The sequence below is a fragment of the Oncorhynchus kisutch genome, linkage group LG4, assembly GCF_002021735.2.
Source record: "Oncorhynchus kisutch isolate 150728-3 linkage group LG4, Okis_V2, whole genome shotgun sequence".
Lineage (NCBI taxonomy): Eukaryota > Metazoa > Chordata > Actinopteri > Salmoniformes > Salmonidae > Oncorhynchus > Oncorhynchus kisutch.
The window spans coordinates 71,005,924-71,020,430 of NC_034177.2; the positions used below are offsets into that span (position 1 = coordinate 71,005,924).

At 40.6% G+C, this 14,507-nt stretch overlaps 1 protein-coding gene across 4 annotated transcripts in view; it reads left to right on the forward strand.

Moving 5' to 3' along the window:
* The window catches only part of LOC109889942 (protocadherin-15-like), a 266,187-nt gene that overhangs the window by 36,964 nt on the left and 214,716 nt on the right, over positions 1 to 14,507 (forward strand). For all 4 annotated transcript variants that reach the window (XM_031823570.1, XM_031823571.1, XM_031823569.1 and 1 more), the window contains exon 2: positions 7,271 to 7,389. In XM_031823570.1, coding sequence (XP_031679430.1) covers positions 7,299 to 7,389 — 91 coding nt within the window. In that variant the 5' untranslated portion in view covers positions 7,271 to 7,298. The remainder of the gene's footprint in view (positions 1 to 7,270; positions 7,390 to 14,507) is intronic.

Genomic DNA, 14,507 nt, shown 5'->3' on the forward strand with positions numbered 1-14,507 from the left:
TTTCTTCAATTTGATGTTTGTGCTGCACCCGAACAGCAAATCAGCTGTTTGTTCTCTAGCTCACCCAACCTGTGTTGATTGACAGTTTGCTGGTCCATTCAGTGTGCAGAGTGTGCGTTTCACTAGCCAATCTATTGAAGTTTTTTTGCAAGGGAAATGCTGCAGCTACCATCTCTGGCTGCGTGTAGATTAATCCATGTAGACTCTTTGCCACAAAATGACTGACAAAACATTACAAAACCTAGCCAGATAATTTCAAGTCATCAGTCTCAAGTTAAAGTCGAGTCCAGAGTCTTGAGGCTCCAAGTCCAAGTCAAGTCTCAAGTTATTTTATTTTCTATCAAGTCATCAAATTTGTGACACGAGTCCACAACTCTGTAGACTATAATATAGCCTTCTACAGGAAACCTCGGAAATCTGTTGTATGGCCCTGACCAACAGGCAAAATGTTCAACTGAAGTTAGATAATAATGATGCCAAAGATAATGTAATGCCAAAGTGTCTTTTCAACTTTGTTGACCCCTACTTATATACATCCAGTATATGCTCAACCTTTGTACTGTAGAATCATCAGAACATGGAAAAACCTCTTCAAATTCCATGTCCTGCATGTGAATCTTTAGTTGCCGAGCGTGATTGATATCAAAAGTCATCCTTGTTATTGACGAGGATGAAGACAAGCTTGAAGTGGCTGCCAGCAGATGGGATGTTAAAAGAGATTATACAGGTACCATGAGTGTTAGATCAGCTCTTCACTCCTTTCATGTGTAATGGAAAGATATGATTCCCTTTTATCAAGACACTTCCGACACTCAGAAGCAGAAAAGAGCTAGTCGGGGAAGAAGAAAGTCTGATGAAAGAGAGGCGAAGGAGCTGAGAAGCTGTTCGTGTTTTTATTTCAGATGGAGTAGGGCTCCTACTGTACCCTCGCTGGATAAAGCCCAGCCTTGTCAGTCTCCATGTGATCCATAACCGTGATTGCCCCCCCCCACCCCCCTCGGCACAATCTGTTTGATCTCGCTGCTTCACTTCCACTATGTTATTCCAGCCACATACGTGTCCTACAAGAGATACTGACTGAGATACAGACTCGCAGCAGAGTTTAGAGGTTGAGAATCATGTTGTAGTGACAGAATGTTTCCCCAGATGTTGTCATATAAAAAGTATCATCCAAAGTAAAGGACATAGTTAAACTTTACACATTCAGTAGTCAGTGATGGAAAAAGTACCCAATTGTCATACTTGAGTAAAAGTAAAAATACCTTAAGAAAATGGCTCAAGTAGAAGTGAAAGACACACAATAAAATTCTATTTAAGTAAAAGCCTAAAAGTATTTTGGTTGAAATACACTTAAGTATCTAAAGTAAATCTAAATGCAAAAATCTCGACCCCGCCCTGTGCAACTGGGTACTGGACTTCCTGACGGGCCGCCCCCAGGTGGTGAGGGTAGGCAACAACATCTCCACTCCGCTGATCCTCAACACTGGTGCCCCACAAGGGTGCGTTCTGAGCCCTCTCCTGTACTCCCTGTTCACCCACGACTGCGTGGCCACACACGCCTCCAACTCAATCATCAAGTTTGCGGACGACACAACAGTGGTAGTCTTGATTACCAACAACGACGAGACGGCCTACAGGGAGCAGGTGAGGGCCCTCGGAGTGTGGTGTCAGGAAAATAACCTCACACTCAACGTCAACAGAAGTAAGGAGATGATTGTGGACTTCAGGAAACACCAGAGGGAGCACCCCCCTATCCACATCGATGGAACAGTAGTGGAGAGGGTAGTAAGTTTTAAGTTCCTCGGCGTACACATCACAGACAAACTGAATTGGTCCACCCACACAGACAGCATCGTGAAGAAGGCGCAGCAGCGCCTCTTCAACCTCAGGAGGCTGAAGAAATTCGGCTTATCACCAAAAGCACTCACAAACTTCTACAGATGCACAATCGAGAGCATCCTGTCGGGCTGTATCACCGCCTGGTACGGCAACTGCTCCGCCCACAACCGTAAGGCTCTCCAGAGGGTAGTGAGGTCTGCACAACGCATCACCGGGGGCAAACTACCTGCCCTCCAGGACACCTACACCACCCGATGTCACAGGAAGGCCATAAAGATCATCAAGGACAGCAACCACCCGAGCCACTGCCTGTTCACCCCGCTATCATCCAGAAGGCGAGGTCAGTACAGGTGCATCAAAGCTGGGACCGAGAGACTGAAAAACAGCTTCTATCTCAAGGCCATCAGACTGTTAAACAGCCACCACTAACATTGAGTGGCTGCTGCCAACACACTGACTCAACTCCAGCCACTTTAATAATGGGAATTGATGGGAAATGATGTAAAATATATCACTAGCCACTTTAAACAATGCTACCTAATATAATGTTCCCTACATTATTCATCTCATATGTATATGTATATACTGTACTCTATATCAGCTACTGCATCCTTATGTAATACATGTATCACTAGCCACTTTAACTATGCCACTTTGTTTACATACTCATCTCATATGTATATACTGCACTCAATACCATCTATTGTATCTTGCCTATGCTGCTCTGTACCATCACTCATTCATATATCTTTATGTACATATTCTTTATCCCCTTACACTTGTGTCTATAAGGTAGTAGTTTTGGAATTGTTAGCTAGATTACTTGTTGTTATTACTGCATTGTCGGAACTAGAAGCATAAGCATTTCGCTACACTCGCACTAACATCTGCTAACCATGTGTATGTGACAAATAAAATTTGATTTGATTTGATTTGAAATATAAATAGTAAAGTTAAGTACAGATACCCCAAAAAACTACTTAATTAGGTAGTACTTTAAAGTATTTTTTACTTAAGTACTTTACACCACTGTCAGTAGTCCACCATCCCATTGGGGTAGTTGGAGCAATTGTGATAAACAAAAGAAGGAACGGAGACATGACTTCAACTAACAATTTTCTCATTTCACCACCATCTTCCTCTAATACTATCAGCATGTTCCTTTAGAGTCACAGTAAAGCCTGGGTTGTGGCTAGAAAACATGCTCATGGCTTTGTTTACCTTGTACGCCAGGAAAACATTCAGTTGACTCACTATGCCACCAAGTTTGTGCTCCCCTTATTCTCTTCTCCTAGAGTCACATGGATTTCTTTCTCCCCATGAGGACAGGGATGTTATGACAGACAGTTTAGGCTCAGACAGGAAGTCATCTGGGGCGAATCCTGAAAGATGGCCCTCCCCTCTCTCCAGAGTTTCTGGGCCCTGAAGACTGGCTTCAAACGTGTACTGATCAGCCCTGTTAAGACAGATAGATGTACATGGGAAATGAACCTGGCTTCAAAGGGAACACCACTGGGATGAGAGCGAGAGATATCAAGAGGCGGAAATAGAGAGAGGTAGAGAGAGAGAATACGTTAAAAAAATGTCATTGTCGCAGTTGAGGAAGAGATACAACAGCTGGGGTTGTTCTCCATTATCCCCTTGTGTAATCCGCTAGTTATATCTATGATTTGTGTGCGTGCTTGTGTGTCTGTCTGGATGTAAGTCTCCCTGGATAAGAGCATCTGCTAAATTACAAAAATGTAAAACATTTAAATGTCTGTTTGTCTTGGTGGTATGTATGTGTTCTTGTGTCACAAATAATGATTCTGTCAGCATATGTGCTAAGATGACTGACAGAGACGCTGATTGTGTTAAACAGGCCTTTGATATGGTCTGGGGGATATCTGTGACTGCTTGCCCTGCCACCTTATGGTTTAATATCACATTTTGCAATGTATCTCCTTCTCCCAGAATAAATCAACTGAGGATGTTATGACTCAAAATAGCCCTTACAGATAAAAGCTAAAACACTTCTATTCTTCTCTGAGACACCTTGCCTCTGTATAGGGAAATATATGTATGTGCTGTGTACTGTGTAATTCAATGACATAGGCTACATAGAGTGACAATAACACACTAGGTGGTCTACTGTGATAGATGTGTCCAGCAAGGATTTGAAAACACTGAAGAAGGAAAAAAAGGTTCTTAAATGGTTCTTCATCAGCTCTTAAGGTTCCTTGTAGAACTCTTGACTGATAAAGAGCCTTTGAGTTAAGTGGGGGTTCTTGACATGACATCTACTGTTCTTCAGAATTCTAAAAGGTTGAAATTTATGGAAGCCTGCAGATGTGTCCCTTTCATAGCATGTTCTTTGCTCATCAGTCAACATGCTCTGATTGATATGCATTACAATCTTCTGCATAAATATCCAAACTTATTTTTTCTTCTAATATAAAAATGCATGCTACTCATTGAAATGTTTGAAAATAGTTGCTATAATGAAATCTGGTATACTGAAGCTTGCCATATACTGTACAGTAGATGCATGGAAAGCCATGATTTATCCTTGAGACATCAAATTGATGTTGAAAGCCCAGCAAAATGCTTTAACTGATTTATTTAATCTGCCTATGAACTCATAATGCTATTCCAAGTCGCAGGTGTAGTACAACGTAGCATATCGTTGCTTGACTCCAAAACACCTGTCGTCTTTCTTTTATACGACATGACTAAAAACGTGGTTTATGTCCTGCTCTCATCTGATCCTCTGAGGTAAATTGCAGCATAGTTACATCATCATCATCTGATGGAACATTTTGGTGAGTATCAAAGTTGGCTAGATTCGTCTAGCGTAATTTATTATAATTTATTTTAAACCATATTCCTAAATGTCAGTGATTTGTCAGTGAACAGTATAGCTATTACCAAACTGATCTGACTTGGCAGAGCACAGTAAGGTAGATAAAGTAATAACACAGACACAATGTTAAACCTGTAGTTATTAGTTAACGTTAGTTAGCTATCTAGTTACCAGTATCTTTGGTTATATCTACTAACGTTAGCAAGCTATAAGCTAGACAGTATTGCTTCTTTGGTTTACAGGGAACTCTCACACATGGTGCAGCTAGCTAGCTAGCTATTTAGCACCATGCACCATGTGATGTTAGCTAGCTAGGTACATTATCTAAGTTAGATATCTACCAAGCTTGGTATGCTCGCACCAAGTCAGATCACAAAAGTATCTCAGGACTAGTCAGATGAGTTAGCTAGCTAGCTTGGGTTTTCCAAGTTAGCTAGAAAACAAACATGTCAGTAATATCATCATGTGAGGTGTTAGTTGTTTGAACCAAAACCTATCACTCGCTAAATACGAACAGTGACTTGCTAATGTTAGTAGAACACAGTGGTGTACAGCAAACTTGTATGCCCGATGTAGCTAGCATCATGCATGATATTAGCTATAACATATTAAGCTGACAATATTGGGGAAGGGATACAATTGAATGACATATTAGATAGATAGTAATCTTGGTGATTGTTGTTTCACATGTGAATCAGTTATTCATAAGTGGGTTGTCCGTTTAATTATCTTTTCACTTTTTAGTCAGCAATGCCATGCCTATATTATGGGCCAATGAGCACCTCACTCTGGCAGTGAGAAATGTAGCTAGTAGTGTTGCCAAACAGTGCCCCTTACTGCCAGTAAAAAAATAATAGCATATTTAATGGGTATTTTGTTTAAGTAACTATTTAGTAATTTATCTCATTTAGTTAATGAAAACAATACATTTAAAAAGAATGAAGGTACAGAATGTATTTACAATATATATGATGGAATTAACTCTTAGAAAGTCACACAATTTGACATATTTGTCTGGTATTTTGAGGACCTATTTAGTTGATCTCATTTAGTTCATGAATAAAATACAATAGATTAATTAATTTACAGAATGTGTGGTCATCATGGATTTACATAATTTATGGTTTATTCTCTCTCTCTCTTCTCTCTCTCTAGCTGCTGGAAGAGATGACAGCACTCATGCACAAGGACCTGGACAAGCTACTGATAACCAATCTGCCTAAAATGGCAGTCAACGTAGTTGAGAAGGCCCCAAAGAGTCCCCCGAAGATGTCATGTGCCCAGTTGCTAGATGGCTGCCGAACAGAGGTGGAGAAAGTAGGTCTGTGGTTTTATATTGTTACACTTAAAGTTCAGTATAAAGTGGGCAGCTGCTAGGGGGGTCCACTGATTTTTCAATGGTGGCTGGCAGGCTAGGTGGCACAACAGTGGATGCTTATTCACACTTGGGCAGGGAATGTTAAAGCAATGCTCAATAACAATATAGGAGGTGTGATGAATTAAGATGTTTAATTCTGTGTTTCAGGCCATATGGTCAATAGAGCTATATTCCTGCTGCCATATATCTTCAAAGAGGATCAGCACAGTTTTGGAACACTCATTACTTTTTTGTAAGCCATTAGTGCAGTGCTCTACGATTAGATTATTGTTCACTTCTTAGATTATACTGTACCTCTATTATTGAACAATGACTTTGTTTTAAATTGTACTTTGAAATAAATGGAAATTATACTTTGTTGGAAATTGTACTTTGAGTTTGAAATGAAATGGTACTTCGTTTGAAATTGTACATTCTACTTTGTTTTGTGCTTGGTTGTATAATAAACTATTGGTACATTTGAGATTTGTTTAGTCATGATTGATTATTATTTCAATACAGTTTAAATAATTCATGTTTTTTAATGAAAATTCCCGAAGAACCACCATATGAGAGAACCATTGGAGAACCAAATGTTTAGAGATCTACGTAGAACCATCAATGCTGTGCTTCAAAGGGTTGGGTTATGGTTAATTTATAAACATTTATGCTGTTTCCTTGTGTAACCAATAATGGATCTTTGTAGAACCTTTAATGCTGGATCATTGTGAAACTAATAATGGATCTTTGGAGCTTTAGCATTTGTTTGTGTGTTGGTAGGGCTCTTTAAAGAACCATCCCATTTATGGTTCTTCAGTGATCCCAAAAAATTTCCAATATGGCATCGCTATCAAGAACCCTATTTGGTTCCAACTTGCACCTTTTATTGTTGATGCATTTATTGTGTTGGGATAATGTGATGTCTACCCAATTCACACACGATAACGTACACACAGAATGTGAGCAACACGCACATGTGTCCCACAATGGCTCAGTAACAACCTTGGCTGTTCTGTACAATTTCTGTGCATGTGTGTCTGTCTTTGTTTGTCCGCCTGTGTATGTGTGTAGCCTATGTACACGTGCGGTCGTAGCCTGTTATTTGAATGAGTATTAGGTACGTCCATTATGAGCAGTCTTAGCTAACAGGTGTGTGCTGGACAAGAACATCTGGGCTGAAATGTGTTATCTCTGGCCATTTAATGAAGTTTCCCTCTCTTCCTCCCGTCCAGGTGGGCAGGCAATAACATTTGACAGAAGATGCGACGGGGGCCATGTCTCTTCAGATGGCTGGGGATAAGCATGGCGCTCCTCTCTCTGACCACCTACAGCTGGGCCCAGAAAACAGAAGGTACAGTAGATGGACAGGCCTTAACGGGATGTGTGAAGTTGGTTATTGTGACAGCAAATCAATCAATTTCCATAGTAAAATTGACAATTAAGTGTCCATTCTATTCTATTATATAGAATATTATATGTGCTGAGTGAAAACATGCATACTGTTTAAGGTAGACCTTTTCACTGGAGTGTATGCCTGTGAGCTTTTTCGAAAAGCATAATAACAAAGAATCCAGAGATTGGCTGGTAAGATGAGGGGGTCAGGACAAATGGCCAGGACAAATTGTCTGAGTTAAGCCAGGGGGCCGAGGGAGAGCAGAGCGGTAGCTAATTACTTTCTTGGATGGATGTATAGATATTTTCTATGATACTTAATCACGGTGCACTCACAGTAAGCTCCCTAGTGTCAAGCCTTTCCCTCGTCATCAATATGACTCAAAAAGCATTATGTTAAATATTTATACATCCCTCATTACTGTCAGTACAGTTGAATTAGCTGGAGAAGAGGGTGCTCCTTGTAGTTTAATGTACTGTACAGTGAAAATATATACTTTGTAACACTCCATTAAAATGTTTCTGAGACAGTCAGTAAATTCTGAACTGTAAAGTACAATAACTAAAGACATAACCATACTTGACTTCCCCAGTGTGATACTGTTTCTAACTTGTCCCAAATATTTTTTATTTGATTTAATTAGGCAAGTCCGTTAAGAATAAATTCTTATTTACAATGATGACCTACTGGGGAACAGTGGGTTAACGGCCTTGTTCAGGAGCAGAATGACAGATTTTTACCTTGTCAGCTCAGGGATTCAAACCAGCAACCTTTCAGTAACTGGCCCAACACTCTAACCACTAGGCTACCTGCCGCCCCAGGATATGTCACTTTACTTCAAGAAGTGTCCTTATTTCCTTCCTTTCTCCCTCCCTCCCTCCCTCCCTCCCTCCCTCCCTCCCTCCCTCCCTCCCTCCCTCCCTCCCTCCCTCCCTCCCTCCCTCCCTCCCTCCCTCCCTCCCTCCCTCCCTCCCTCCCTCCCTCCCTCCCTCCCTCCCTCCCTCCCTCCCTCCCTACTGTATTACTAAAGTATGATAATTGTACAAAAATGGAATGGAGTGCCTCCTCAAGGTGAAAGCAAAGCATTGTGGGTTCCTTGTGGAAACTGTCTAGATGCATGAACAGCCAAGCATCTGCCGCTGTTGAGTGAGGAGAGTACTGGCCTAAAATATCATAGTTTTTATTACCCCTGGAATATGGATTTATTTGTACCGTTTTAGTCTTCTTCTTTAGTCTTCTTTTAATGCATGGCTTACCTTGGAGAAACCACTGAAGGTAATGCCTTCAAAGCTGCAATCTTTCACAGTTTTATAGAGTTTTGGCTGGCACGCACATCAGCTCATTAATTAGCTCCTGTCACCTTGGGGGGAAGTGAGTTCCTGCTTAAATAAGTCTTTTTTTTTCAGAGCCTATGTGTGTCTGTGTGTGAGTGCATGTTGGAGTGTTTGTTTTGTCTGTATGCACTTAAGTGTGTTATGCGCATATGTGTTTGTGTGTGTGCGCAGTCGTAGCCTGTAATTTGAATGAGTGTTTGTATTACGTACGCCCATGTGTATGTTTGTGCTTTTCTTGCATCCACATGTTGAGCAGGCTTAGCAGAAGCCTGGTTGGCCTTCGCCTAAACAAACAAACAACAACAAAAACATTATCTTCTGACCACATTCAATCTCTTTGTGGGTAATTGAGTCTAGGCTGAGGTCTGACAATTTGACATATTTCCACTCCATTGTCAAGTATTTAACGTGTAATTTGATGTAACATAAAAGTCGATGGAAGAGTGTGGTAGCTAATGTTATTTTGAACTAGTGCTTTAGAACTGGTATCCTCAGTCAGAGTTGTTGCACTTAAACTTCTCTTATGTATCTACTCCATATGGATGTAAGTGACCAGACTGGCACATGATTATATATTTCCTGTACTTGTCCTCCTCGCCTCTGTATTTATCTCACGGTACGGTGACCTGCTCCTGTATCAGTGGAGCTTCAGCCCACTGATTATAACTGGGGATGCAGCCTATAATTTGAATGAATACAGACGGGATAATTACACAGGGAGCAGGTAGGAATTAGAGGTAGTTAGAACAATCACAAGTGAGAGTTGATTGGATCACTGCGTGGAAACACGGACGCTTGTTGAAGCATGAGAGGGAACAGTGTCTGTGATGTGTTTACGAGAATGTGTGCATTCGTGTGTGTGTGTGTGTGTGTGTGTGTGTGTGTGTGTGTGTGTGTGTGTGCGGGAGTATGTTCCCAACTGTGCATGTGCGTGCTTATTTTTTCAGTGTCACCTTGGTTTGAGCGGGCCTTCTTAGGCCATTTCCAACCATAAATCTCCCTGTCTATAGTCTCACTGTCTGTTTGTTGTCTGTCTGTCAGCATTCAAGGGTACAACAAGGTTGTTACAGTATACAAAAAACATGCAACAATAATTTATATATCGAAGCATGGAAATGACATGAAAACACCAATTAAAGATAAGAGAATAGTGCACAGCTCTTTGTTTCTCTTTCCGCCTTTCTACAGTATGTGTCCCATCCTCATGTTTCTTTCATCCTCTCTTTCCTAGAGCTCTTTCTTCACCTTCTCATCTCCACTTTGCCTCATATGCTTTAACTGTCTTACATCTCTGACAGTCAGCCTGAATACTGTGAGTCTGTCTGAACAGTGTGGCATGGCGCTATGCAATGCAGTATTCCCATCATGCATATCCCCTGTCTGTGCATCCACTGTCTGTCTCTATGAGGATCAGCGATCAGCAGGCCCCATAGCTTAGGAAAGGATCATGAAAGGTCAAACCTCAATCTGGATGACAACGCACAAACCTTTCTCATACCTCTCAATACAATCACTCAAAATCTCCTGATGTTTAGTGTGTGTGTGTGGGTGTGTGTGTGTTTGTGTGTGTGTGTGTGTGTGTACATGGACTTATTTCTGTGGTAATACACTGTACTAATGACAAGCGGCTATTATCTTTGAAGGGTTTCATCACTAGTATGTTTATTATGTCTCTCTTGAGGCTTTGATGGTTGCCCTATTCTCATTAAATAATTGTGTATGTTGACAGCCATCCTAGCTAACCAAAATTGATTCTGTGAAAGTTCTCAAAACATTAATTTGGTTGCAGCAAATGGTATCATAATACAAAAACTGTCCGGTTGTACTTATGATTATACAATGTTTGTACAAAACCTTTGCCTGATGTTGCAAGAACCTTTCCAGAACTTTACTCTCACATTTTATTTCCGGCAGTATGTTCTAAAAACATTACTGGTACATTGTGTTATTTGATTACCTGGACACCTAAAGTTAGATAAATCCTTTACTAGAACTTAATGGGGAATCTTAGCTAATATTCTGGGAATATTAATGGTTTGCTGGGATGTGTCCTCTCCTCAGACTCCATCTAACCTTCTCTCTCATCCCCTTTCTCTCTCTCTCTCTCTCTCTCTCTCTCTCTCTCTCTCTCTCTCTCTCTCTCTCTCTCTCTCTCTCTCTCTCTCTCTCTCTCTCTCTCTCTCTCTCTCTCTCTCTCTCTCTCTCTCCTCCCTTGTCTCTGTCTGAAATTGTTTCTCTATTTTGGGGATTGTTTGATTAGAGGCCAGATGCGCAGACTCTGTCTAGCAGTAGCAGCCTCTAGCTGTGGGGGCAGTGGAGCGGCTGTGTGGATGTATGTTTTAATCTGGCAGCCAGCAGGCTGTAATCAGGCTCGGTGTGGCCCAGGAGGATGGGGGTTTACTGGGCTTGGCTGAGCCTGAACTTGGCCTCTCCTGGAGCTCAACTGGTCCATGTGCAGGATCAACTCCGAGCAGTTCAATGGGAGTGTGATTGCAACACTCGAAGCAATGTCCTTTTTAACATCGATCTAGCTTTTTTCCCTCAAGTGAAGGAGAATGGTTGTATATGATCTGAGTAATGCTCTGTGTAACTGTTTTCTAAACCCACCTGAGGACCTGTAAGGTAAAGAATCTGTCGATGTGCCCTTCAGCAAGGCACTTAACCCTAACGGCTGCTGTAAGTCACGCTGGATACGAGCGTCTGCTAAATGAGTCAAATGGAAATGTAGTATAAAAGGGTCAATCTGCAGTTAAAACAATAAAGCGGGAACCCCACCACTTCTTTGGTGAACAGCTATGGGATGGGGCTGGAGAAATGTAAACACTCTCAAATTCATATAAATTGAGGCAGGCAACACTGAACAATCGGTGAGAGCACCAGCTTTTCCAGTCGACTGTGTGATCACGCTCTCCGTAGCCGATGTGAGTAAGACCTTTAATCCTTAAGAGTCTATTGATACACCTGTGCGCAAATCTACTGTGCCTTCAAAAAGTATTCATACCCATTGACTTATTCCACATTTTGTTGTTACAGCCCTAATTCAAAATTGATTAAATATGCATTTTTCACACACATCTACTCACAATACCCCATAATGACAAAGTGAAAACATGTTTTTAGACATTTCTGTCAAATGTATTTAAAATTAAATCCAGAAATATCTAATTTACATAAGTATTCACACCCTTGAGTCAATACTTTGAAGAAGCGGTGTTGGCGCTTCTTTCTGGGTAAGTCTTTCTGGGTAAGTCTCTAAGAGCTTTCCACACCTGGCTTGTACAGCATTTGCCCATTATTCTTAAAAATATTATTCAGACTCTGTCAAATTGGTTGTTGGTCATTGCTAGACAATCATTTTAAGGTCTTGCCAGAGATTTTCAAGTAGATTTAAGTCCATACTATAACTCGACCACTCGGGAACATTCACTGTCTTCTTGGTAAGCAACTCTAGTGTAGGTTTGGCCTTGTGTTTTAGGTTATTGTCCTGCTGAAAGGTAAATTCTCCCAGTGTCTGGTGGAAAGCAGACTGAACCAGGTTTTCCTTTGGGATTTTAGCTGTGCTTAGCTATATCGTTTATTTTTTTATCCTGAAAAACACCCCAGTCCTTAACGATGACAAGCATACTCATAACATAATGCAGCCACCACTATGCTTGAAAATATGGAGAGTGGCTCTACCTGATGCTGTCTTTAGAGCTCACAGTGAATAAGGTGAGCGGTAGCTGCCTGAGTTACAGTGCATTCGGAAAATATTCAGACCCCTTAACTTTTTCCACATTTTTTTTCATTTCTGATTCTGTTATTTTAAAATTGATTAAAAAAATTATCATTATCATCAATATACACACAATAACCTATCATGACAAAGCAAAAAAAGGTTTTTAGAAATTGTTGCAAATTTATAAAAAAAAATATCCAAATGAAATATCACATTTACATAAGTATTCAGACCCTTTACTTTGTGAAGCACCTTTAGGAGCGATTACATCCTCAAGCCTTCTTGGGTATGAAGCTACAAGTTTGGCACACCTGTATTTGGGGAGTTTCTCCCAATCTTCTCTGCAGATCCTCTCAAGATCTGTCAGGTTGGATGGGGAGCGTTGCTGCACAGCTATTTTCAGGTCTCTCCAGTTATGTTCGATCAGGTTCAAGCCTGGGCTATAGCTGGGCCACTCAAAGACATTCAGAGACTTGTCACGAAGCCACTCCTGCATTGTCTTGGCTGTGTGCTTAGGGTCGTTGTCCTGTTGGAAGGTGAACCTTCGCCTAAGCACTCTGGAGCAGGTTTTCTTCAAGGATCTCTCTGTACTTTGCTCCGCTCATCTTTCCCTCGATCCTAACAAACAACCCCAGAGCATGATGGTCTGAGTCCTTTAGGGGCCTTTTGGCAAACTCCAAACTCCAAATGTTATTTGTTTTGTCCACATGGTTAGCAGATGTTAATGCAAGTGTAGCGAAATGCTTGTTCTTCTTGTTCCGACAATGCAGTAATAACCAACGAGTAATCTAACCTAACAATTCCACAACAACTAACTTATACCCACAATGTAAAGGAATGAAAGAATATGTACATAAATTATATGAATGAGTGATGATACAGAACGGCATAGGCAATATGCAGTAGATGGTATCGAGTACAGTATATACATATGAGATGAGAAATGTAGGGTATGTAAAAATATAAAAGTGGCATTGTTTAAAGTGGCTAATGATACATGTATTACATCAAGATGGCAAGATGCAGTAGATGGTATAGAGTACAGTGTATATACGTATACTTATGTAATTATTTGTAATATATTTGCAAAAAAAAAGTAAACCTGTTTTTGTTTTGTCGTTATGGGGTATTGTGTGTTTAACAAATTACGGAAAAAGGGAAGTGGTCTGAATACTTTCCGAATGGACCATATATCTATCATGAAAAAAATCCAGCACTGCTATAGTGCAGTTTCTTTTGTTTTTACTGTTTTGTGGTTGCCATTGCCGTGACCCCCCTGTATAACGCTTGTCGTTGCATGAAGAAGGAGTGGACCAAAGCGCAGCGTGGTACGTGTTCATGATAATTTATTTAAACTGAACACTGAGACAAAATAACAAAATGGAACAAAACGAAACAGTTCTGTCTGGTGCAGACACAAAACAGAAAACAACTACCCACAAAAAACAGGTGGGAAAAGGCTACCTAAGTATGGTTCCCAATCAGAGACAACGATAGACAGCTGTCCCTGATTGAGAACCATACCCGGCCAAAACAAAGGAATACAAAACATAGAAAAATGAACATAGAATGCCCACCCAAATCACACCCTGACCAAACCAAAATAGAGACATAAAAAGCTCTCTAATGTCAGGGCGTGACACTCTCATTAAAATAAATATTCAGTCATTTTGAATGTTATATTGTTTTTGTTAATCTCTGAGCAATGTTCTATCGATTCCTGGGGTCATTTTATGTTTTCATGTGTATCTGATACTATTGCCGTTCAAGCAGGCAGAAATTCAGCCAGTGTGATATAGCTCAGCAATAAAGCTGCTCTCACTACACTGGAAGTTATTAGGAATCCGAATTTTAGATAGAAGAAAACATCTGTCATACAGTATATGTCAGATTTCAATACTGGCTGATGTCATAACGGCTTCTCTTGAATGAACCATTGATCATACTTTTTGTGATATTCCTACCTCGAGAAATGTGCACGTTAACAGAGGGTCCACCACATTTTTCCTAATTGTTTTCCTCTT